The 24,293-nt window shown below is 41.6% G+C and overlaps 1 protein-coding gene across 2 annotated transcripts in view; it reads right to left on the reverse strand.

Annotated features, from left to right (window-relative positions):
- LOC101161187 (neuroendocrine convertase 1-like) overlaps positions 1 to 24,293 on the reverse strand; it is a 262,077-nt gene that overhangs the window by 207,655 nt on the left and 30,129 nt on the right. For both annotated transcript variants that reach the window (XM_020709885.3, XM_078933774.1), the window contains one exon: positions 9,227 to 9,332. In XM_020709885.3, the coding sequence (XP_020565544.1) occupies positions 9,227 to 9,332 (106 nt within the window). The remainder of the gene's footprint in view (positions 1 to 9,226; positions 9,333 to 24,293) is intronic.

A 24,293-nucleotide genomic window follows, 5' to 3' on the forward strand; every position in this document is an offset into this window, starting at 1 on the left:
TAAATGGATGATTGGATAAATGTACTCAAAGAAAGACACCTGGATGGTCAGTCTGCCTTAAATCTTTGAGCATCTGGACAGACTACTCAGTTAGCATTTATGGATTAATATGCTCAATTTTAGCCTAAACACCTTGTCGACGGAATAAGTATAATCCCAAACATAATAGAATAAAAACAGCCATGGCCAGTGAACCCCCACACACCTTGCTCCAATGTTCCATTGGAGCAAAAGAGGAACAAAATAGAGTGACCCCGCCACGAGCAGCTTCCTCATTCCACCTACTGCTCTCTTCTTCCTCCCCCTTGCTGTGTGAAATCAAATTTCCATGTGGCTCCTGTATCTGTTGCACAGTGAGGTGATTTATCAGGGATGCAAAGAGCATGCAGAAACAATCTTTATTACATCCATTTCCTGCTTGTCAGCCGGGATCATGTTGGCTGTTCATTAAAGGCACGGCGCAGGTGAGGAGAATGCATCCCGATGCCTTGATAGATTGTCTGCTCCCCTGTGGTGACAGCAGTTGGATGGATTGAACAGCGGGGGGGTGAGGAGGGAGGGGAAAAGCGCTGACTCCGTCGCTCCTTCTGTCAGACACACTTTTACGTGGCTGGCCAGTGTCATTTCCACCACACACACACACATACACACACGCACACACACAGAGCTCTGACACTTTCTGCTCTATAGCCAGGAGTTTGCTTTAAAGAAACTTGTTCACATTCACTGATGAAAAGATCCTGTGACACACTGAGACTACATTTGTTTAAATACAGAGTTACCAGCTCTAACCCTATAGGCTTAATACTGCAACCAAAAAGATTTGAGCATAAATAAAAACAAAAGTGGGGGTGCTGCAATAGGGTAAGAAGTGGGGAATTTCAGGTTTGATACTTCAACCATAAGACAGAATAATGAACAGTCATTAGCAAAATATAAGTATTAGTAAATAATCTAAATGCAGAGGATGCAGAAGTCTTATTTTGGACATATCTAAAAACTAGATTGTGGCTGTGTCACTCATTTCCTGAAGTGTAAAAACCTAATAAATACGAACATTTTTTTAAAACTATTTACGAATCCACAGCTTGTACACAGAAATTGTTCAAAAGGCAATGCATTGTGCTATATATTTGACAATCTAGTGAGCATTGATGTACACTGTTTTTTGCAGACATCTGGAAAATTTCTAAGGGACTTAGAACTGTAGATTTAAACAGCTCTACAAAATGGCGAATGCACTAGTGCACTAAATAGTGAGTAGTGAAGGAACTTGGACACAACCTTGGTGATGAATATCCTCATCTAACCCCATTTCATACTGTAAGTAATTGTAAACCAGCGGCGCCCAAAATATTGACAGCGATTGACCAGTCGATGCATTGATACATATATATATATATATATACAATTGCTGTCAGCCAATTATCATCCTCACTGCGAAGTACGTCACTTTAATACAGTTCAGAATGACGGACTGAACATCCTCTGATACATAAGTCACTGCACATGCGTGTTCCCACACTTAACAGAATGCCACGCTCTGCTAGCAGATACACAGTTTTACTTCCTTACAAACTTCAGAAAAGTGTGAGCGTTCAGTGCCAGACTCCTAACCATAGATGAAGTTGCTAATGTGCCTTTTTTTTCTCTACTGGCCAAAAGTCAATCACTAAAAAACTAACCTTGAACAGAACACACACGGAATGTTTCTGTTGTCGGCGCACCATACACGACAACTACGAACATACATGACAACGTTTTTATCATGTTGCAATCTTACATATTCATCTCAAGTTATCCATTTATTCCAAAATATTTGTCTGATTGACTGTAAAATCTTCTTTTCTTATTAAGTCTATGTGCATAAATATTAACAATGTTGTTTTAATGACTGTATATATTTAGCGCTAGTTGTTTCAGAAGTAGCTCATTTGCTGCTAAAGTGTGAGCGCCCCTGCTGTTGAACAATAGCAACAGCAAAAGAGAGCACCACACTCATCTACAAAATTCACAATAGTATGAAATTCCAATTGATTTGACAAAGCTGCAACTTTTCTCTACGCCTGTTTCCCAAAACTGTAACACATATGACAAGCAGATGGTAAATACTTATAATGTTAAGATACACCCCGTTAAGACAAAACAGCCTGAGGAATTTCAAAAATCCACTCTGGCTCTTAGAGCATCTCTGTCAGCCTTTATAATCAGCCATAAAATCTTTTATCACACCTCTTAGATCAACTGGTAGAACCTATATTATGACAGCATAAAAACAGCTTTGTTTTACAGCAGCCCCACAGTACACAGTACAGTGTAGGGCTTTTTCAAATGCAACTATAAACCCATACTTTAACCAACACTGTCTCCAAATAAAAAAATGAAAATAAGTCATTTGTGTGTTGTGTTTGCTTTTACCAGATTTTTGCATTGATACTTTTTTGTTCAAATAACACAAGAGACTATGCTATTTAGATTTTCTGAAGAATGACATTTTTTTGTTTTTGTATTGACTTCCTACCTGTTTCCTTTCTTTTACTTTCTAAACATGACTCAGAAAACTCTAAAATCAAATTTTCAACTGTTTTATGCCTTTGGATCATTGGTGAAGCAATATGTCATGAAAATGGCCTGAGGTCGTATCAGTGAGGGCGTCCTTATGATCATGACCATTTCCTCTGAGGAAATGTGATCCTTTCCAGCTGTCATAATCCACAGAAGATCAGTTAAGGAGACATGCTCATGTCGATGCACTTGTAACACTATGTGATGTCATTTATTTTTGCTTTCACAGAACCCTGTTTATCTCAGATAATTTCAAAATAAGTGGTTCAAAAAGCAAACATAATAATAATAAGCAGTATTTTTTTTAAATGTTCCAATAAAAATTATTTTCCCTATAATGCAAATTCCTTCTATGTTTTCTGTCTATCAACATTGGAAAGTCAAATATTACTGCCTCCAATAAATAAACACTTTCACTATTAACTACGGTGGCCGACAGGGCTCACACTACATACAAATGGAAAAACGCAACGGCATTACCCGAAGCACAACGGCATTAAGAGACAGCGCAACGGCATTACCCGAAGCGCGACGACATAACCGCAGCATTAGCATTAAGCTCAGCACAACGGAAGTAATGACTTTTTTTCCGGGGGAAAAATAAAAGCCTGGCAGATTCAAACTATTCGGTACGACAGAATTTTAGGGCCACCAAAAAAAGTAAAATTATGAAATTTTAAACCGTAAATTTATGAGAAAAAAATTGTATTTTTACGAGATTAAATTGGAAGTGAGCATACAGGGCAGCAGCAGCAACAAGTGAACGCTGCAAAGCAGCAGAGCAGACCGACTAAACTTAGTTGAACAGGTGAGCTGAATGTTTATTGATAACGTTCCAAATGTCTGGAAGTTTATTTGCTTGATTTATGATTTATTAATGTTTTATTTTTTGATGGGTGGTTTGCAGGATCTCTGCAGGCGATGAAGCCGACGGCGACAGTTAAGGCCCGTACACACCGGGACGAATATTCGCCAGGCGTTTTTCGCCAGCGTTTTTCGCCACGTTTTTTGTGTTCACACCCAGGCGTTTTTTGCTGACGATGAGTGGAGTGAACATGCAATTTCATTCCCTGACGTTAGATGGCGCTTAATGTAAAACAGAAATACTCCTGTACACAAGGTGGCGCTGCGCAACTTTACGCTTCTTAAAGTCGCTTTTCACTCAGAAGAAGAGAGCAAGTATTTACACGCTTGTCAGAATCAAACAAAGAAAACATCAATATTTCAAGCACCAGTAGCTCCAACTGGTGCTTGGTTCGGGGATGTTTTAGAATGTCCGTCATTATTTCTTCGCGGCTGTGTAGACGCTACTTGGCGTCTATCTTCTTCGCTGGTATGTGTGCTCAGCAAGGCAGTTTTGTGTTTGAGCGCCCCCAAGTTGTGTTTTACTGTAACTTCAGAAGCTCCAGACACGTGAGCAAAAGCGCCGTTCTCATTGGTCGAGTAGATTTCGACGCGACGCGTCGAAAAAAAAAAACGAACCCGAGGCGTTTTTTTTTTTTTTGACGCTTTAACGCCTGGCGTTTTTTCGCGTCGGTGTGCACACTCTCGTTGGTGCCCTTTGTTTAGTCACGAGGCGTTAAACGTCGGCGAAAATCGCCGGCGAAATTCGTCCCGGTGTGAACAGGCCTTTATGGAGTGTGCGCGCGCTGTGTATGTGTCTGCGTGCGTGGGTGCGTGTGTTGGAGACCCCGCGTGCATGTGTGAGAGCACGGGCGAAAGAGGGGGGTGAGAGCGCGGAGCGGGAGAGTTTGCGTCTATATTGTGTGATCGAGACTGAGAACCTTAATAAAAAGATGTTGTCCCTCCCCAGAAGAAGTATTTTGTCTTATTAACTCGCTCTGGAGGCTGAGGATCCGAACGGGAAAGTGAACCCCAAACGAGGATCCGTCTTCGGCCCTGGAGAAAATCTCCCTTGCGTTTCCGACCACAGTCAGAAAGAAAAAAAGAGAAGTCATCGCGCAGGTTCAACAGTATCCCTGCAGCTGTCCACCTGAATCCTTTCTTCCTCCATTAAAGATCAGATCTCTACGTCTGTCTGACACTTCTGTCTGAGGAGGAGCACTTTCTGGCATTTTCAACGTTCTAATGCTAATATAACAGACTATTTTCATTCCTCTTTATTGTTATATGTTATAACGGGACGTTTCATCTGGAGGAGGGGGCGTATGTAAAACTGTTTACTTCCGCATTGGTGTTCGGATGACAGGTTCATGTCGTAAGGTGACAGATGAACTTCAGGATATGTGAATGAAAAGGAAAATAAAGGCTGCAGCGATTGTCTACACCCAAATGTGTCTCTGAGCTCCTTATTTTACATATGAAACTCCGCTTTACTGACACCGAACCCCGGAAAACCGGTTTACACTGACAATTATCTGATTTTGAGTCGCCAAAGGTTCAGAATCTCATTGTTTTCTTTAAACCTATCCAAAAAAAAACTTCAAAAGGCTCCACATAATCGATGACTTTTTTCTTGTAAATGAAAGGAGATTTTAAATCATAAATTCACAAGATAAAAAGTTGTAAATTTACGAGTTTTTTCCTAGTAAATTTACGACTTAAAAGTCTTAATAAAAAAAAGACAAAGAGCGTTAGATACAGATGTCACTGTGGAGAGCTGAGTAAATTTATTTTTTTAGACAAACGTATATTTGTAAGTAATCTAGTAAGAAAACACCCTAATCTTGTCCAAATATCATGTAGCTCCCAAGAGCGCTGAATAATTTGAAACTGATTTTTTTTTTTTTTTTGGTAGGAAAAAAAAGTCCTCATTTCCGTTGTGCTGAGCTTAATGCTAATGCTGCGGTTATGTCGTCGTGCTGTGGGTAATTTCGTCGCGCTTCGGGTAATGCCGTTGCGCTGTCTCTTAATGCCGTTGTGCTTCGGGTAATTTCGTCTTGCTTCGGGTAATGCCGTTGCGTTTTTCCATTTGTATGTAGTGTGAGCCCTGTCGGCCACCGTAATTAACCCATAATAATAAAGTACATATTTTATTGCTGTTTGATTTTGTTGTGTTTGAGGAATAGCAAAATCTTGATCAACTAATTTAACTTATAACTTGTTTTTCTACAATAAGAAGATACATGTTACTTGTGGATTTTTCCTTGGATTTTTTTTCCTTTAAAACTGTTTAAAACACAATTTGTTTTTATAAAAATGAATAGATTACCAATCTGGATGGGATTAAAAGACGAAGTCATCTGAGAAAGCAACTATTTCCAAATAGGTGTTCTACCTCTCGCACATGTCTATTGACAGGTTACAGATCCCACAGTTATACACAAGATCCAAGAAAACTATATGGTGTTAGAAATGTGGAGCTTAGTGCTGAGACTACGGATGCTAGTGGTTTAAACGTTTTGTTCTTGGCAGACGGTGCAACTTGCTAGCTGTGTATGCCAAAATATCTCCTGCTGAACCAACAGTCAGACAGCGCCAAAGTAAGTGAATTCACCTGGAGCAAGTCAGACAGGATTTTGGTCATAGCCCAGACGATGGGAGGACCCTGTGAAGACGCTTTCAGTATAACAGTCATAGTCCATTAAGGACAGCAAGGAGGGAGAGCCACTGATGTAGAAGAAGTAGTAAAAGAATAGAGTTGATTGGAATCTACTGAAAACTGTAAACCTATAATTAAGCTCCAGGTGTTCTGTCAGATAGGAAATCTTTAAGCAAAATTGAGACTTTTTGAGGCCCAAGGATCAGCTAAGTGATGTCAACCTCTTCTGTGTTTTTCTACCTTCTTAGAGGCCCAAAGAACAGTTCTATCCTCACATTCATACATACATTCACACACTGACAGCAGCATAGCTACCATCCACTAGCGCCCACCAGTAGCAATGTAGGGTTCAGTGTCCTGTCCAAGGACACATGGACTGGCAGAGTAGGAATCAAATGCCTTAGTTACAACTGCCCTTTCGGGTGGATTCGGGCTGTCTGTGAGTGGAAAATGGGCAAACCTGTAGTGGAACACAGATGGACACTCTTTAAGACTGCAGATTGAAATTCTTAATGCATGTTTTTCTGCTGTCATGCTGCAGGCAACAGGTCATAGCGAGCAATTAAACAACACACAAGGGTAAGGGTCAACTAGGTGAGATGCAGGCATGTCGTAGGGATTTTTCACTTCTTCAACCTCCTCGAAACCTGCGCACTGTGCAAGGGTCCGATTAGTGTTGCTCAAGTGATAAGTGCATGCTCCTTCCGTGCCTCTTATTAACGACTAGAGTGTGATGTTAGGGCGCCATGCGACAGCATCTTCTGTACGTCATAAGTGCATGTAATATACAAATATTTCACCATACACTGATCACATGTTACATTTCATGGTCCGTTATGTTTTAACGACGTCCCTTGAGGTAACCTTACAAGCCCTGATGGAACTGCAGGAATGCTGTTCTCCCCATGAGATGAAGTCGCACCTGCCTATGACCCACCATTGGCCCAGACAACTCAAAAGCCCGCAGCACCCATTCACCCACAGGTCAAATCCTGTACGGGTGCATGTGACTAAGACCTAACATAAGAACATCCGACCATAGCTTAATCACCACCCTGTGTGCCATGGCTGACATGTTTTAAAGTAGCAAAACACTGAAACATGCCTGGTAGTTTAGAGTTGTTTTGGAGAAAGGCAGGTTTGACTGAATTGAAATATCTGAAACTCGTCCTGGAGAAGATGAGCCTCTGGCACCACTGGATGTTTCAGCCTCACAATTATACTTCAGATTTACAGAGTTGGTTCTAAGTGAAATTTTTGAGAACTTCAGAGTAGCCATCACTTTCACTTTCACCACTTGGCAAAGTGGTATTTGCCAAGTGGTGGGAGCTGGCACTCCCGTTGTTGATTTCTAACAACTACAAGTTCTAACAATTGTCTTTCCCTCTTTATTTTGTCAATAACCCTAGTTTATAGTAGGAGGTGAATAATTACGGCTGTAGATGTAAAAATCCAATTTCAATGCATACACACAACTAATTAATGAGGCGTCTGTTTAACCGGCATTTGAACTTTTAAACTGTCACGCTCAAGTCCGTGAACTGTGGAATTCAAGAAAAGCTCCTACATGTGTAATGCTGCAGCATGGAGAGAACTGCCCGAGCGAGTGGAGTCACAGCAGACCCCAGCACAGGCACATAAACTGAAAGTGGCACACTGAATTTGATTTGATGGTTTTCAAGGATTGGCTTCAGACTCCAATTACATTACCTCTAAAACAAAGAGATTGGGTTGAAGAATGGAGATGGAGAACAACACTAAAGGAGGTTTAAGGCGTGAGTGCTTTCACTCAAAGAAAGAAAAATTATTTCATTGTGATATTTAAATCAATAAGCATTGATTGGAAGGTGGCTAAAGGTGAGTGTGTACATGATTCTTCGTCCGTGAGAGGCATACGGTCTGAAAAGGGGGTGAAGAAAAGGGAGGAAAGAAGACCAAAGGGGAAAAAAAAGGAATGAAAATAAAAGAGGAAGTAAACAAAAAGGGAGGAAGGAAAAAGGGGAAAAGAGAAGACAGTGACAGAGACAGACAGAGGGAGAGTTCTTCCCCAGCGGAATCAATACAGAGAGGTGGAGCAAAGTACAAAAGCCTCGGAGGAGGGGAGATTCAGCGGTGCAAGTCTAATACTCTCACCCGTGCACACACTCATGCATGCACACCCACATAAATTTACACGTATACAATTACCCCCTCTGAATCTTTTTTGCTCTTGCCTTCTCCTGACATTTCCCTCTATATCCTTCCTCTAATTTATTTCTCCCTCTCTATTGCTTGCTTGCTCATTCCACACCACCCTTCACCCCAACAACAACCCCCACCCACCCCATCGAACACCCCTAGACACCTCCGCACCCACGCACAAACTGAATATCTATAGCATGGTAACACAAGGGTTTTTAATAATTTGAACAATATAACTCACACTTTAGCTCTGACTTCAACCAGTTTATCTCTTAGACTAACCACAGCATAACCTAACCCAGGTTTAGCCATGAGCAGAAGAACAGAAGTTATATTTTCAAAACATTCAGATTGATTCCCATAAGCACAGCAGCTCATAAGGTCACGGGGTTCATCAGAAACATTTCATTGAAACTACTAAAAAGCACAGATACTGTGAACCCAACAGGGCAGGGACCAGCCTGTCCATCACCACAGTAGCAGTAGCAGCAGCAGCAGCCTACATAACAATTAGATGCTGAAGGTATGAAATACCCTGTGTACCCGCACAGTACACACAAACACAGTAGAAGAAACTTTCATTTCCACAGAGAAGCAAGAACACAAGCACTTGACCTATCCAAAGAGTGTGTCATGAGGACTTTGACACACACAAACAGCACCCTCCATCATCTACTCAAACTCTATCAGTACTTGAGAATAGTGAGCCTTCAATTAGTCCTTGATGAATGAGCCCATAAGATGCTGTTTTCTCTTTTCCCTTGTAACTTGATGTTCTGGCAATCAAAGAAAAAGTGACTCTTACTGTGATGGGACTTAAACAAGTTTGATAGGAAGTGATCTTGGTGCCATGTTTGGAGGAGTGGGGAGGTGGATAGTGTGCTGCAAAACCCACCTCAAAGTATTAGACTAAAGCATCTATGACAAAAAACAAAATTCACAACAGGCAGTTCATCGGTGTGTGGATGAAAAACTTACCATCATCGATGATGCTGACCACGACACCATTTCCAGTAATGTTGTTCTTCCAAACTGGCATCACATTTAGGTCAAATCTGCTGAAGTTGAACTCGCCCTGCGCAAACTAAACACACAAAAATACACAGCATTCAATTTTAGCAGAGCATTTAATGTTACAAAAAGGGCTGCAAATTCAACAAACTACAACCCCTGAAGGGCTGCAGGGGTTGGCTCCATTGTCTATTTATGAGAACTGGACGTCACCCATGAAAATTGTTTACTTTCGGATTCAACTAAATTAAGTCATTCAGTCACAATGTTTTAACTTAGTGATTGCTGCCATGTTGGAATCAAAGATTATTAGTGTAGCCCCATCACTCAGCAATACTTTAACAAAATGGTAACCTACGGAGTCGTGATGGGGGGATTGGGTTCGTTGAGCTATGGTAGCTCCCAATCGGGTTACCTATTTAAATCTAAAGAGTTACAACGTCACAGAACTCACAGTAGACAAGTACGTCTTCCTAAAAAGTATGACACCAGACAACCATTTAAACTGAACACAGTTTCAGGTTTAATAAAATAAAGAGTTGACCCTCAAAACAAACAAAAATATTGGTCAATATATCTGGTTTTTATACTCTTCCTCTTAAACGGGGAAAAAAAAATATGAACCTTGAGTAAATGTAAATTTCACAACTTAACTGAACATTCATAAACTGGTTTTAAAAGTTCGTTTCAAAAGTTTGTTTCAAACACAGATATTGCAATACTTCACCACGTCATGAAAAATAACAAACTGGGCCCATACTCACTCACTCATTCACACAGTCAGTTATTACCCCCGGGGGAAAAACCCTCGTTGCAGGCCTGAAAAAAAAATCACCGACTTCCTTAGCCTTCCGTGCAAAGCCTTCCTGCGTTCTCCGTGCAGCTTTAGCCGTTGCTCCGCCCTTCCACAGCACCTGTCGTCCGTCGCGGGGAAAATCCAACGTCCTCAGCGCTGCAGCTCCGCTCCGTGGACTCCGGTTCACGCTCAAGTGAGAAACTCCAAAACGGGAAACTTTCCGTCACCTTTTCTGTCACGGGAAACCACTCTCAAGTTTTCCTCCTGACTTTGGCCTGCAGAAAGTTTATTTTTTCCCGTCTTCTTCTCCACCTCCCCGCGTGCTTCCACGTCCAGACCTTTTTTCTTCTTTTTTCCGATCCTCTCCTCAGCCAATCAGCTTAGTCCAATCAAAACCAAAGAACACTCCACAGAACACTCCGCATTTCTTCAAAATAAGATATAGTCCTGTGAACTGACGCTGATGAGGTTACATAATCCAAAACAAATCAATAAACAACAATAACATTGTTATTTACAGTAAACCCATAATCAACATCATTCAATAAACAACAATAACCTTGTTATTTACACTTAACCCATTTCCTTCTGGTTAAATCTGTGTCATCTTCTAGACTTATTCAAACATATTCCTTTTAGTAACTTTGTAATATCAATATTAATAATAATATTGATCATTTATGGAATTAATTTGTTTAATCCTCCTCTTTTTTCTTCTCGGGGCTACACTCACCCCCTTCTAAAATGTTTGATGTCCCCATCAAACAGTTAGGTCCAGCTAACCTAAACACAGTTTAGAGTGTAAGCTGACAGATGTTAACACAGTAGGAACACAATGCCATCGGATGGCACCACGAGGTGTTACAAGGATGAGTTCTTGAGTCTCCATAAGTTCCACTGCCAACCAGCACTCCACAACTTAAAATCGTCATAGGCTGGTTGGAAGGTTGACCTAGTACATCGTAACTAAGTCTAACAACTGGTTTTTTGAGCCTCTTGGAGCGTTCTACAGCCACCTCCTCTCTTCCCACTGGAAGGTCGCTACTTCCCTGGTCTTCCCCATCTAACCCAAGGTCAGGGCCTAGACAAACATCAGAAATGTCCGGAGTGGCTGGGAATAACTCAGCTTCATCCAAATTCTCCTTGGATGAGGTCGTAGGCATCTCTTGGCTGGCAGGAGTGCGGTCTTTTGATAACAACTCCGGTTGTCTAAAGAACTCTCCTAACGTTACTGGACGGGTTAATGTGGTGGTTACCTCCTCAACCTCAGAATCTGAGGAAGATAGTGCATCATCATTGACTGGCTGTACTGGTTTCTGAGACAACTTCAGCCTACCTCTTGTGACTGGTCTTTGCACAGAGTCTGTTTCATCCTCAACAGGCAGCCGGACTAGGCTACCAATAGGTAGCAAATGGTTGCGGTGTACCGTTTTTTCCACCCCCAGTCCCCTCTCTGGTTTCACTCTGTAGACTGGCAAGTGTGGTAACCTCTCAATAACAATGTATGGCATTGTCTTCCATTTCTCCTTTAGTTTGTGTTTACCTGTGAGACCAAAGTTTCTAAGCAACACCCGGTCTCCTTTCTCCAAGGTCTGCTCTTTAACATGCTTGTCATGGGCTTGCTTGTTTCTCTGCTGTTTTTTGTCTGCTGCTTCTGTAGCTAGATCGTAGGCCTGCTGCAGATCTGTTCTCAGTTTGGTAACATACTGAGTGTAAGTTAAACCCTGCCCCCTTTCCTCAGGCACCCCAAAACAGATATCGACTGGCAGTCGAGCTTCCCTCCCAAACATCAAACGGTATGGAGAGTACCCCGTGGTTTCATTTTGGGTGCAATTGTAGGCATGCACCAACTGACTGACATGTCGACTCCACTGTCGCCTATGCTTCAACTCCAGGGTACCCAACATTGACAACAGTGTACGATTAAATCTCTCAGGTTGAGGGTCACCTTGAGGATGGTATGGTGATGTTCTGGACTTACGAATCCCCAGCATTTTAAGCAGATCTTTAATCAGCTTGCTTTCGAAATCCCGTCCCTGGTCGGAATGGATTCGTGCAGGAAGTCCATAATGGACAAAGTACCGGTCCCAGAGAATCTTAGCTACCGTGGATGCCCGCTGGTCTTTGGCTGGGAATGCTTGCGCATACCGCGTGAAATGATCTGTCACCACCAAGATATTAGCATATCCCTGCGAATCAGGCTCAAGGGACAGAAAAATCAATACACACCAAATCCAATGGCCCCTTGCTAGTAATCTGTTTCAACGGTGCTGCTCTCTGTGGTAGAGCTTTGCGTGTGATACACCTCCCACATGTCTTTACATATTGTTCCACCTCTGCTCCCATCTTCGGCCAGTAAAACCTATTTCGGATAAGCTCAACTGTTTTGTCTACCCCCAGATGGCCTGACTCATCATGTATGGACTTAAGCACTCTGGCAACATGCTCTTTGGGTAAGACTAGCTGATGTACTTCTGTGCCGAGTGGTTTCTCCACTTTTCTGTACAGCAATCCATCAACCAACACCAACTTACTAGCCTCCCGTTGCAACAACAATGCTCCTGAGTTAGTGCATTTTTCTGTGAGAAAAGCTTGTCCATCACAGAGTGACTTTTTCACGGGCGCAATCATTGGGTCTTCATCTTGAGCCTTAATCAGGTCTGCTCTGCTTAGCTGAACCAAAGAACCCAGGTCTAGCCTGGTAGGAAAAGCATAGCATTCTGGGATGGCTTGAGGGGAAACCCCTAATGACTCTGCATAGCTGGTACCCTCTCCCATGGTCCTCTCACATTTTATCTGTTTACAGAGAGCTCTAACATTGTCGGGTGACATGGTTTGCCACTCATTCTCAGTCTCCACAACAGGATTGCGAGACAGCGAGTCAGCATCAATGTTACTGGACCCTGGTCGGTACTGAAGAGTGAAATTGTATGTGGAAAGAGCGGCGAGCCACCGGTGACCCGTCGCATTTAGTTTTGCTGTGGTAAGAACATAGGTGAGCGGATTGTTGTCAGTCCTCACCACAAACTGTGCCCCGTACAAGTAATCGTGGAATTTATCCACCACCGCCCATTTCAAAGCCAGAAATTCGAGCTGGTGCACCGGGTAATTCCGTTCAGCCGAACTGAGCTTCCGACTAGCAAAAGCCACTGGTCTCAACCCTTCAGGGTGCTCCTGATTTAATACAGCCCCCAAACCATGAAAACTGGCATCCACGTGCAGGACATACGGCTTGGAGGGATCAGCAAATGCCAAGACCGGCGCATTTGTTAAGCACTGCAGAATCTGCTGAAAAGCCTCTGTACAAGATTCATCCCACCTTTCCCCAAAAGGTTCATTAACCTTATGATAAAACTTCACCGGTGTTTTCCCAGATTTGTTTTTTTTCTGGGTTGGCGGGTAACCTTTACACAACTCTGTCAGTGGCCGGACAACGATGGAGTAGCCTTTAATGAAGCGACGGTAATACCCACAGAATCCTAAAAAGGACTGCAATGAAGGGAGATCAGTGGGCTGCTTCCATTTAGCCACAGCTTCCACCTTGGCTGGATCTGTGGAAATGCCCTTTTCAGAGACAACATGTCCCACATAGGTGACTTGGGGACGACAAAATTGACATTTGTCTAGAGACAGCTTAAGGCCAGTCTCTTCCAGACGGTCAATAACTTTGAGAAGCCTTTGTTCATGTTCCTCCAGGGTTTTGCCAAATACAATCAAATCATCCAGATACACAATGACTTCCAGCATGTGCATATCTCCTACTGCTTTTTCCATTAGTCGCTGGAATGTTGAAGGAGCTCCAGTGATCCCTTGGGGCATTCTTTCAAATTGATAAAACCCAAGGGGACATATGAAAGCAGTCTTTTCTTTATCCTTTTCTGCCATGGGTATTTGGTAATAACCGTTTCGCAAATCAAGCACAGAAAACCACTTGCTTCCGGATAGACAATCCAATGCGTCATCAATCCGTGGCACCGTGTACTGATCGGGTATTGTCCTACGATTCAGCGTTCGGTAGTCCACACACATGCGCAGCTGCCCACTTTTCTTCCGCGCCAAAACAATCGGTGACGCATATGGACTTCTGGATTCCTTTATTATACCTGCCGCCAAAAGCCCTTGCAGGTGGCGGCGCATGTCCTCTAGATCAGCAGGCGCTATGCGACGAGACCGTTCCCTGAATGGGGTTTCATCTTTCAGTCTTATACAATGTTCCACACCTGTAGCTAAACCCACATCCCACTCATCAGTTGAAAAAACATTTGACCGTTCAGACAGCTTCTGTCTTAGCCTTTCTTTCCATTCATTTGGGATCGGTGAGTCACCAAAGTTAAACAAGGCTGGGTTAATCTGGCGGGACGTACTGTTTTTTTCACCCAGGACCTCAGTCACTGTGTCAGCTACACACAGCCGTGCCAGCACGGTGCCTTTTGGAATAGCAGTGTCTTTTAGGGACTCATTGCGTAATAAAACAAGAAATTTGTCTTTATCCAGTTTCTTAGAGAATAATACAGTTGGCTGCACCAACACCCCTGGAGGGAGGGCTGGGGAAGACGCCCGTTCAGTTATTAAAATGGTGTCTCCCACCGCGTACCTCTCTGTGACCTTACAGACAGCTAGATGGTCTTTACCTGCTGGAATGACCAGCGGACCTGGTCCCACCCACCTTACTTCAGCCACAGGGTTGTCACTCACCTCGGCTGGAAGCAGATTTAATGTGTCTTGGGCTTTCAACTTTGGCCCTGTCACACAAATGCTTGTTGTGTTAACATTATGTGAGCTCTCATTTTCACAGTTTGCGGGTGGTGGCCATACTCTGGTTACATTGGTGCCTATCAACATTGGTAGTGTATCTGAGCACCGTGGGTCAGGGCACACTAGGGCCAGCACCTGAATAGGCGTGCCCCTCCCTTTTGTCTTTTCAAAACACTCCAACTCAACTTGGATGTAGCCCTTAAACGGATAACTACTCTCCGACTCGCTTAGCCCCCAAATGGCTAATCCAGACACTGGATGTAGGGGTACATGTGACAGGTGCTTAGCATACCAACTGTCAAACACCACAGTTACCTGTGAACCACTATCTAGAAGGGCAACGCAAGGAGTGCCATTAACCTTCACCCTAGTGGTAGATTGTGGACCTACTAGTCCTTCTGGCAAACTATTACTATGCACGCTCGCAGCATTTCTTTTAACATGTGCATTGGTGGTACTCCCCTCAGCAGTAGTTTTGGGGCCCCTTTGGTTTGCCTTGCCCTTACGTTGAGCACTGATCAGTTTTTGTATTACCAGGGGATAATTTTCTGGAGCAGAACACTTGCTGGAAAAATGCCCATCTTCCCCACAACGATAACAAAAAAAATCTCTGGACTCTCGCTGTGATGTGGATCTAGGTCGCGAAGGCCGAAAGGAAGTCTCTTGGCTTGGTGGGGTTGCTTCAGCTACTGTAGGCTTGACAGATAACACAGAAACCTGCTTTCGTAATCTAACCACTTCTTTCTTGAGGGCCTGGAGGCCTTTGTCTCCTCCTGATGGCTCAATAGTCATCTCTGACACATCAGTGGACGGGGAACATGGCATGGCTGACCTTACAGTGAGCTCATTCACTTGCCTCTTAAGGTTTTCAACCTCGGCATTAAGGTCTTCAACTCCCTTATCTGCTGTTACCGCAGCACTTCTGACATGCACTGATTTGGTGGGGTTCAGTCTACGCCGAGAAGCTTCATGCTCCTCTTCAATGCGTATCTCATTTAACAACTGCACAAAAGTAGGTGGATTGCTTCGTCGCTCTCTTAACCTTAGAGTTAAAATCATCATGTCGGCCCTAGTGGCACCTTTAATGAGCTGGTCAAGACGTGTCCTGTCTTTGACAGCTGGTTGCAGGCCCCCTTTCTGGACCACTTTATTGAGAACCCTCTCCATCCTTCGAAGAAATTCTGAAAGCTTTTCGCCAGACTGCTGTCCCAACATCCTGAATGAAAAGTAGAGTTCTTCCCCAGTTTCTGGTGTGCCGAAAGTGTTTTCCACCACATCAAGATAGTCTTGTGACGTAGCATCAGGGTTATTGAACCTGACCGCTTGCAGGATCTCCAATGCCGGACCCTTTACACTTTCCATTATTCTAATTTTCTTTTCTTTGTCTGGCCGATCATACTCTTCTATCATCAGCCTAGCCTGTTCCAGCCAGTTCTCCAAATGTTCCTCTCCAAGTGGTGTTGGAACCACCCCTGAGAATGTGCGCAACCTCCTAAAAGTACCCGCATCACTGCCTGGCCTCGATGCCAGCTGCAACACATCCCCTACCGCTCTAATGATAGCTTCCGGACTGGATGCTTGAAGGGGGAAGGAGAGATTAAGGTCGGGTGGTTGACTCTGTAACTCATCACTGTCTACCTGGTCGGTACGGTTACTCTCAACCTCAGAATGCCCGAAAATCCTCCAAGGGGACTCACTACCATCGGCCAACACATCCAAGGGGATAGCTTTAGTGTTTACTGGTTCTCTACACTCACATAAAACCGTTAAACGTTGGCTCTTAGGATCAAACATCCTGCCTCTGACTTTCACACGTCCAAGAGCTTTAATGCTCTGCAAGGTTTCTTTAATAACACCAACATCGGTGTCCTCTGGGACATCTTTGACTAAAATGGCATGTATAGGGTCAATACCCTCACCTTTACACCAATGTAATAACTGAGACATTTTATTTGCTTTTAATGATCACTAAGGTAAATGATACCTCTGATGTTTACACACAATGCTTAATTTGAATTTGAATAATAACCCAAACTTGAGTTAAAATAAAACAACCCCAATGTTGAGAAATTAGTCTTTGTGTTGACTTTCTCTGGCCTACTGGTTGTCTGGGTCAGGAAAACTATAACAACTCAAAATTTATCCCAGCGGTGCCTCCATTTATGTAGCCCCATCACTCAGCAATACTTTAACAAAATGGTAACCTACGGAGTCGTGATGGGGGGATTGGGTTCGTTGAGCTATGGTAGCTCCCAATCGGGTTACCTATTTAAATCTAAAGAGTTACAACGTCACAGAACTCACAGTAGACAAGTACGTCTTCCTAAAAAGTATGACACCAGACAACCATTTAAACTGAACACAGTTTCAGGTTTAATAAAATAAAGAGTTGACCCTCAAAACAAACAAAAATATTGGTCAATATATCTGGTTTTTATACTCTTCCTCTTAAACGGGGAAAAAAAAATATGAACCTTGAGTAAATGTAAATTTCACAACTTAACTGAACATTCATAAACTGGTTTTAAAAGTTCGTTTCAAAAGTTTGTTTCAAACACAGATATTGCAATACTTCACCACGTCATGAAAAATAACAAACTGGGCCCATACTCACTCACTCATTCACACAGTCAGTTATTACCCCCGGGGGAAAAACCCTCGTTGCAGGCCTGAAAAAAAAATCACCGACTTCCTTAGCCTTCCGTGCAAAGCCTTCCTGCGTTCTCCGTGCAGCTTTAGCCGTTGCTCCGCCCTTCCACAGCACCTGTCGTCCGTCGCGGGGAAAATCCAACGTCCTCAGCGCTGCAGCTCCGCTCCGTGGACTCCGGTTCACGCTCAAGTGAGAAACTCCAAAACGGGAAACTTTCCGTCACCTTTTCTGTCACGGGAAACCACTCTCAAGTTTTCCTCCTGACTTTGGCCTGCAGAAAGTTTATTTTTTCCCGTCTTCTTCTCCACCTCCCCGCGTGCTTCCACGTCCAGACCTTTTTTCTTCTTTTTTCCGATCCTCTCCTCAGCCAATCAGCTTAGTCCAATCAAAACCAAAGAACACTCCACAGAACACTCCGCATTTCTTCAAAATAAGATATAGTCCTGTGAACTGACGCTGATGAGGTTACATAATCCAAAACAAATCAATAAACAACAATAACATTGTTATTTACAGTAAACCCATAATCAACATCATTCAATAAACAACAATAACCTTGTTATTTACACTTAACCCATTTCCTTCTGGTTAAATCTGTGTCATCTTCTAGACTTATTCAAACATATTCCTTTTAGTAACTTTGTAATATCAATATTAATAATAATATTGATCATTTATGGAATTAATTTGTTTAATCCTCCTCTTTTTTCTTCTCGGGGCTACATTAGTAAGCAGTGATTGGTCCGGATCAGTCTGAGTCAACGTTTCAATGGCAACCACACCCGCCAATCAGGTGTGAGCTTGGTGGAAGGTCATACCCCTCGAAAGCAGGCTGAAGAGAACCTGTCAAACATTTTGAACCCATCATTTCATTGAGGAATCTGATTGGTCGGTTTACAACTTGAATAACTTTCACTACAGAAAAAATATCGTGAAAAAAATCATATAAAAAGAATTATCAAAGCAAGAACGGTTGTTATGACCAATAGAATGACTAATACGTAATGAGTAATAGCTGTTCATTTCTTAATAGGCGTTACTGGATTTTGACTTCTAATGTCTAGAACGCCAACAGGGAGGGGGTAACTCAGTTCGGTTGTCACATACTACAGTCAGCGGCTGGCAGAGAGAAAACACCCCACAATGCACATGTGACTTTGGCTTCAGTTTTTTACAATGAAGGTCCCTGAATGGACCTAAACCTCTGCATTCAATGGGATTTGGGACCAGCATATGGAAACTTTGAAAGTGTTCCCCAGTGGCTGCAGTATTTTATAGCAGCTGGTAGTCTCAAAAAATATTGGACAGAACTGTCAGATTTGCTTCTAAAAGGGGAAAACGTCAGTCTAAACCTTTCTAAAACACAAAACAAAAAAGGTAGTGACATGTTGATGGAACATTTATATCACGTCAAGCATTATAATCAACATACACAACTGTTGTGGGGGTTTTTTGTGACATGTTGTTTCAGAACCTCAGGCTTGACCAGGCTGCTGGCTTCCATCATGCACTAAGCATGATGGGAGCATTGCTTCATCTTCTGTAGTCATTTAAGTTATTTTTTTAATTGTTTTTATTTATTTATTTTCTGATGTGTTTTGAACTGATTGAGACCAACCATGTTAATTCTTATCCTTGATTTTGTCACTGATTAGGGGTAATATGAATTTGTTGGGCCCTTATGAGACAGAGTGTTGTGTTTTCCATAACAGAGGGTTATTGAATGAGGAATAAAGGAGTGTCCATGTCCTTTTTTTAACCAGTGGTGTTATTTTCTACCACCAAAAAATCCTTCGAGCTGAAATGAAGTAAAACAAAAAAACTGCAGGTATCAAGAACATGTATTGAGCAGTCATCAATTCCCAGGACATTTGTTTTGCTCCATCAAAAGGTTAGAGGAAATGCAAATAGGAAAAAAAGAAGTGAGAAATGAAGAAGCGGGTACTTTGGATAAAAACTGTCTGCAGTCATCTTCTTTTGTCTGTTACCACTTGATATCTATATTTTCTGTGTGAGTATTCACCATAAAGTATTCTCAATAGAGAAGTGAATATCTGAAACAGTGATATGAACAGTTTTCCATAGCTATATATGATATTTATTTCTGCATGCAGAAAAAGAAGTCTCCATAAGCTCCAAGTTGGCTGTCCAATTGACACACATATTCCTGCAACATCTCTTAGCAATCAACAACTTCCTTTTTACCTATTTAGTAAAAGTGGTAGTGCTGTGTACTTCCAAAACTCTTGATTGGTGAAAGTAGTTGCCATGGAATCGTTGACTCAGACCAATCACTACTTCATGCCAATTCCCGGCTCCAACATGGTGACGTCCGTAGCAAGAAAAAGTGGCGACTGAATTGACTTCATTTGGTTGGAGCCAGAAGTAAGTCATTTTCTAGGGGTGATGTCACGCTGACTTCTGACTTGGTCCATTTCTCATATACAGTCAATGATTGTGATTGTACCACAGGTCCACTTACCACTGATCTACACTGCAAAAAAAATCTATGGGTGGAGTAAACCACAGCTCCTGTGAGTTGCACTGGTGCTTTTGTGCTCACTTGATTACTTAATACAGATGTATAGTCATATTCTAAAGAAAACATGGGCTCAAAGGCAAAGCAGCAAAGGCAGCGCACTCAAAGTAAGAGTTTCTGAGTGTGTCATAATCAAGACAGAGGATCAGACAATCTTTATGTGTATGTTTGGTGAAGAAGGGTCATCGATGGAATGACTAGAGAGCTCTAAAGTAGGAGGAAGTCACACAGATGAGTAAAGGTAGCAGGTAAATGTCCACATATGCCCTAAAGATCAGACACAGGCTACAAGTATTTCTGTGAAAATATAATTACACACAATTTTTTTTAAAAAAGAGCACAATAAAGCTGCATGTGAACTCAATGACAGGACATCTAGAATGTTGAGTCACATCACAGGAAATGAAGGTCAAAAATAAACTTATTGGATTAAACATAGTGATACTAATAAAAACACTGTGGTCTTCTTATCTCTGCTTTCTCGCAACAAAAGACAAAAAACATGAAAGGTAGGTAGTTCACCTACCTTCCCATCAGTCATGGACATTAGCTTAGTGTTGTTTCAAAAGGTATGTGCCAAAATGACTCATTGAGGAAAAAAGTTATTTGGAATAGTGTCTAATATGTGTGTACACACACATTACCTTAAGTTAAAAAGACTTCATCTGACCACCTGGGGCAATAAAGAACCCATTGTTGTTCAGGGTTGATTGGGAGATTTGCTTCCCAATTATGATCATGCCCTTACTAGTTTAAACTCCTGTATCATTTTCTAGGACAGAGTTTCTGCTAAAAAGCAGGAGTTCATTAGAAATTCACTTTTGAGTTGTGGGTGGTACTGTTAGCTAGGAGTAAGCCCGCCCCCACTTCCCATCATCCATCTGTTTACACTATCTCACGCAAGCTCACAGCAATATTGGAATTACACAGTTGTACAGATTTGCGTCAGATACCAGCTCAGACAAATGTAACCCAGATGAAATGCTTCTAATGAAATTCTGTGCTGTCGCATTAAACTTGCCGGTTCCCTTACACTGTGTAAATACCGCAAGACTATTAGTCCTAATGTGACGTGGCTTTCGTTTTCGAGGAATGTCAAAGCACCAACAGGTGTGTATGCATGGGGGAGCTAGGCTGTGTACCGCTGCTGCAGATTGGCATTCATTACCTGAAGCCAGGATTTGAATCAGCACGATTGAGAAAAACATGAACTAGTGAGTGAAGTCATGATTGAGGCTTAAATCAATTGTTAGCTTATGATTCTATTTGGTTAAAATGAACTATTTTTCTACTTGATAAATAATGTTGAATTATGAATTATGTGAGTACTCGTTGAAATGAAATTGTTGATGATCCTCAGGACTCAAATATTCCTTTGTTGCATATATTGTGGTTTTTGTGTTGACTGTACATTATAAATGCATTCACATTTGGCGACTAAGTCTTGTCTGTGGTTTTCAATGAGTTTAACCGTACTTAAATTAAATCAAATTGTAAATTCTATGTAAATGTAAGTCATACATGGTACACGAAGGAAACAAAGACGTACATATTTCTAGTTGTCAAGTGGATGCATCAAAATGGAGCGGAGCGGGGAGCTTGTGGCTGGCCACTTAGCTTCTACATCTCACCAACAAGCCATTTCCAGTGGCATTTTTTCTTCTGCTCCTCATTTACCATGATTTAAATGAATAAATACTCAGAATTGCAATTTTAACCTTAATTTTGTTCATATATGTCCTCCATCATCAGAAAAATCCCACAAGAACATGCTAAGAACAACATTTGAATAGGCGTGGGCCTTATAAATGATACAAGTATGGCTATTTACTTCTGTATATATTTACAAAGATGCAACTTTGTTGTGTCCTCTGCTAAAATCCAGTCTATTTATTAATAGGAGCTTGTAGTTTTTCTTTCTAGATAAGCCCGTTTTCTTATTTTTTTCTGCTTACTTTAAGTAAATACGTTAAACATGTATTTTTTTTTTCCATCCAGTCACAACTGCCAGCATCAAGTCAGCGGATCTGGTACACCAGGACCAGTGAGAAATTAGGAATTAAACATGTGCCACATTGCTGTGAAGCTTCCACTGGTTGTAAAACATGGGTTTCCATCTTTGCTGCGAGCCTTTAAGTCATGGGCATGACAATAAACACTGTGCACAGCCAGCACGTTTAAGAGGATGTCCAGATTTTAACAGGTATTAGCCAGCCTCTCTAAAGAAGCTGATTTCATCCTAATCATGGAAACAGAGGGCAAAACTAGCTGGTGTGTGTGTGTATTGGTCAGCCATTACACACACTAGCACGTCCAACAAGCACATGTGCATTTGTCTGGGCCTGGCAGGCTACCAACCCTGAGCAGAATACTGACCTTCAGTCAATATCTGCATCCACCAGAGGCTGATTAAACAGTGGAGTAAAAGCAAGAGCGGCAGGAGAGCCAAAGACAAAAAGATCTCAAGCTTAAACATTTTTTATTTTTCTCCAGATTTCTGAGTGATTGATATTTCTGTAATCTAGTTTACATATTTAATCCATGAAGTTAAACTGATCTAATCAATTATGTGTCATATTATTCCACACACAGTTTTTTTTAAACAATCTTGTCTAAAAAATTTAGTTAATGTTTGAAACAAATCTTTGTTTCTAATAAGCCCTTTTTTCCCCCAGCTTTGCTTCGTTTATCTGCACTCCTTCTGTCTGTCTCTACTTTCAGCCTCCATACAGGCCAGACAGTGTTTGAATCAGTCTGTTACTGGCTGCCTTGCATGTGAGTCTGCAAATCCACCTTTCCTCTGCCTCACACTGTCAGATTACAGTCTTGCATGTCAGTCATGAACATCCACCATGTCAAATTGAGCGAGTGTATCCTTGGTAATACCACAGCAGGGATTCATTACAAATTAAATAATCAGATGAGATGGAAAGTATCATTAAAGGCTTGTAGGATGTATGCTGCTCAAGCTATGGAACTAATCTAATCAAAATAATCAAAGAATGATGTCGTCTTTAAGTGTCCTGTTAGTGCAATGTCTGACAAGATTTTTTTATAGAGACCTTTTTATAAAGTTGGTGACAAACAGGTCCCACCAGAACATAAAGGTAGAACTATGTTAAGTGTTCATTATTATATATTTTTTAGCCACTTTTATTTAATAATGAATGATTCCAGGTGTAATTAAAGCTGTAAATTAAAGCTAAATTCATCCAATCCAGTAGCAGGGTGAGGGCGGGTCATAACAGAACCAGGAGGGACCTGATTTAATGAAGCGACTCACAGATTTCCTCATCATTTGAGTTTTGACCTGGACCACAAAAAATGTGTTAATGAGAGAATGACATTGCATGAAGCTACATCATGCTTGATTTGAATGGTATTCAATCCTTCAATTGATACTTTAATACTGAAATTACTGAATGTGTTTTAAAATTACTTCACAAAAACCAGGGTTTTACATTGTCATAGCAAAAATGCATTACTATAGGTGAACAACCATGAAAATCCTTTTTCAGGCAGTTATTTTTTTATATTTATATACTTTATTTAAATTATGAAGAAAATATATTAAAATATGTTTATTACACTAAAATATAACTTATAATACATTATTTGTTTGATTCCAAAAAAAATGTTTATCCTGTGCATGTTCACTGTGGTTAGATGGCTAGACATGCGGAGATAATTCAGTTTCAATAATCAGAAATACACACAATCTGTTTCACAAATACAAACGCACTGATTTACAACGTTAATTTATGCAAATGTGCAATATAAATTTGGAAATGCTCATATTGTGTTTCCCAAATGCACACCCTGTTTTTCACAAACACAAATTTTGTGTTTCACACATGCACACTAAAAGTTTCACAAATGTACAAAAAGTGTTTCATACATATCCACGCTGTTTCTCACAAATGTGCACGCTGTGTTTTACAAACACACAATGAATGTTTCAGGGATTCACCATAAAAGTTTCAGAAATGCACAAAAGACGCTTCACAAACGTAATTTTTAGGTACACTTGTAATGTGAATTCACAGATCAAGCGAATTGCAGAATGTGCATTCACAATCCCCCTCTCATTTGTGAATCTCCCCACATTTGTGAGAGAAATCCCTGCGGTGAATTCTGAGACTCTCCTGACGCAGCAGGTCAACTAATGTCATCATTGGCTAATTAATCTGTCAATCAAACTCATCAGCAAAGCAGGCGTGTTCGCTTTCAGCCAATTGAATGGCCCCTTAGACCTTCCCCATGTTGTACGATTGCATATATTTACAGTTGAGAA

This window comes from Oryzias latipes, chromosome 16 (assembly GCF_053564925.1).
Source record: "Oryzias latipes strain Hd-rR chromosome 16, Olatipes_Hd-rR_3.1".
Classification (NCBI taxonomy): Eukaryota; Metazoa; Chordata; class Actinopteri; order Beloniformes; family Adrianichthyidae; genus Oryzias; species Oryzias latipes.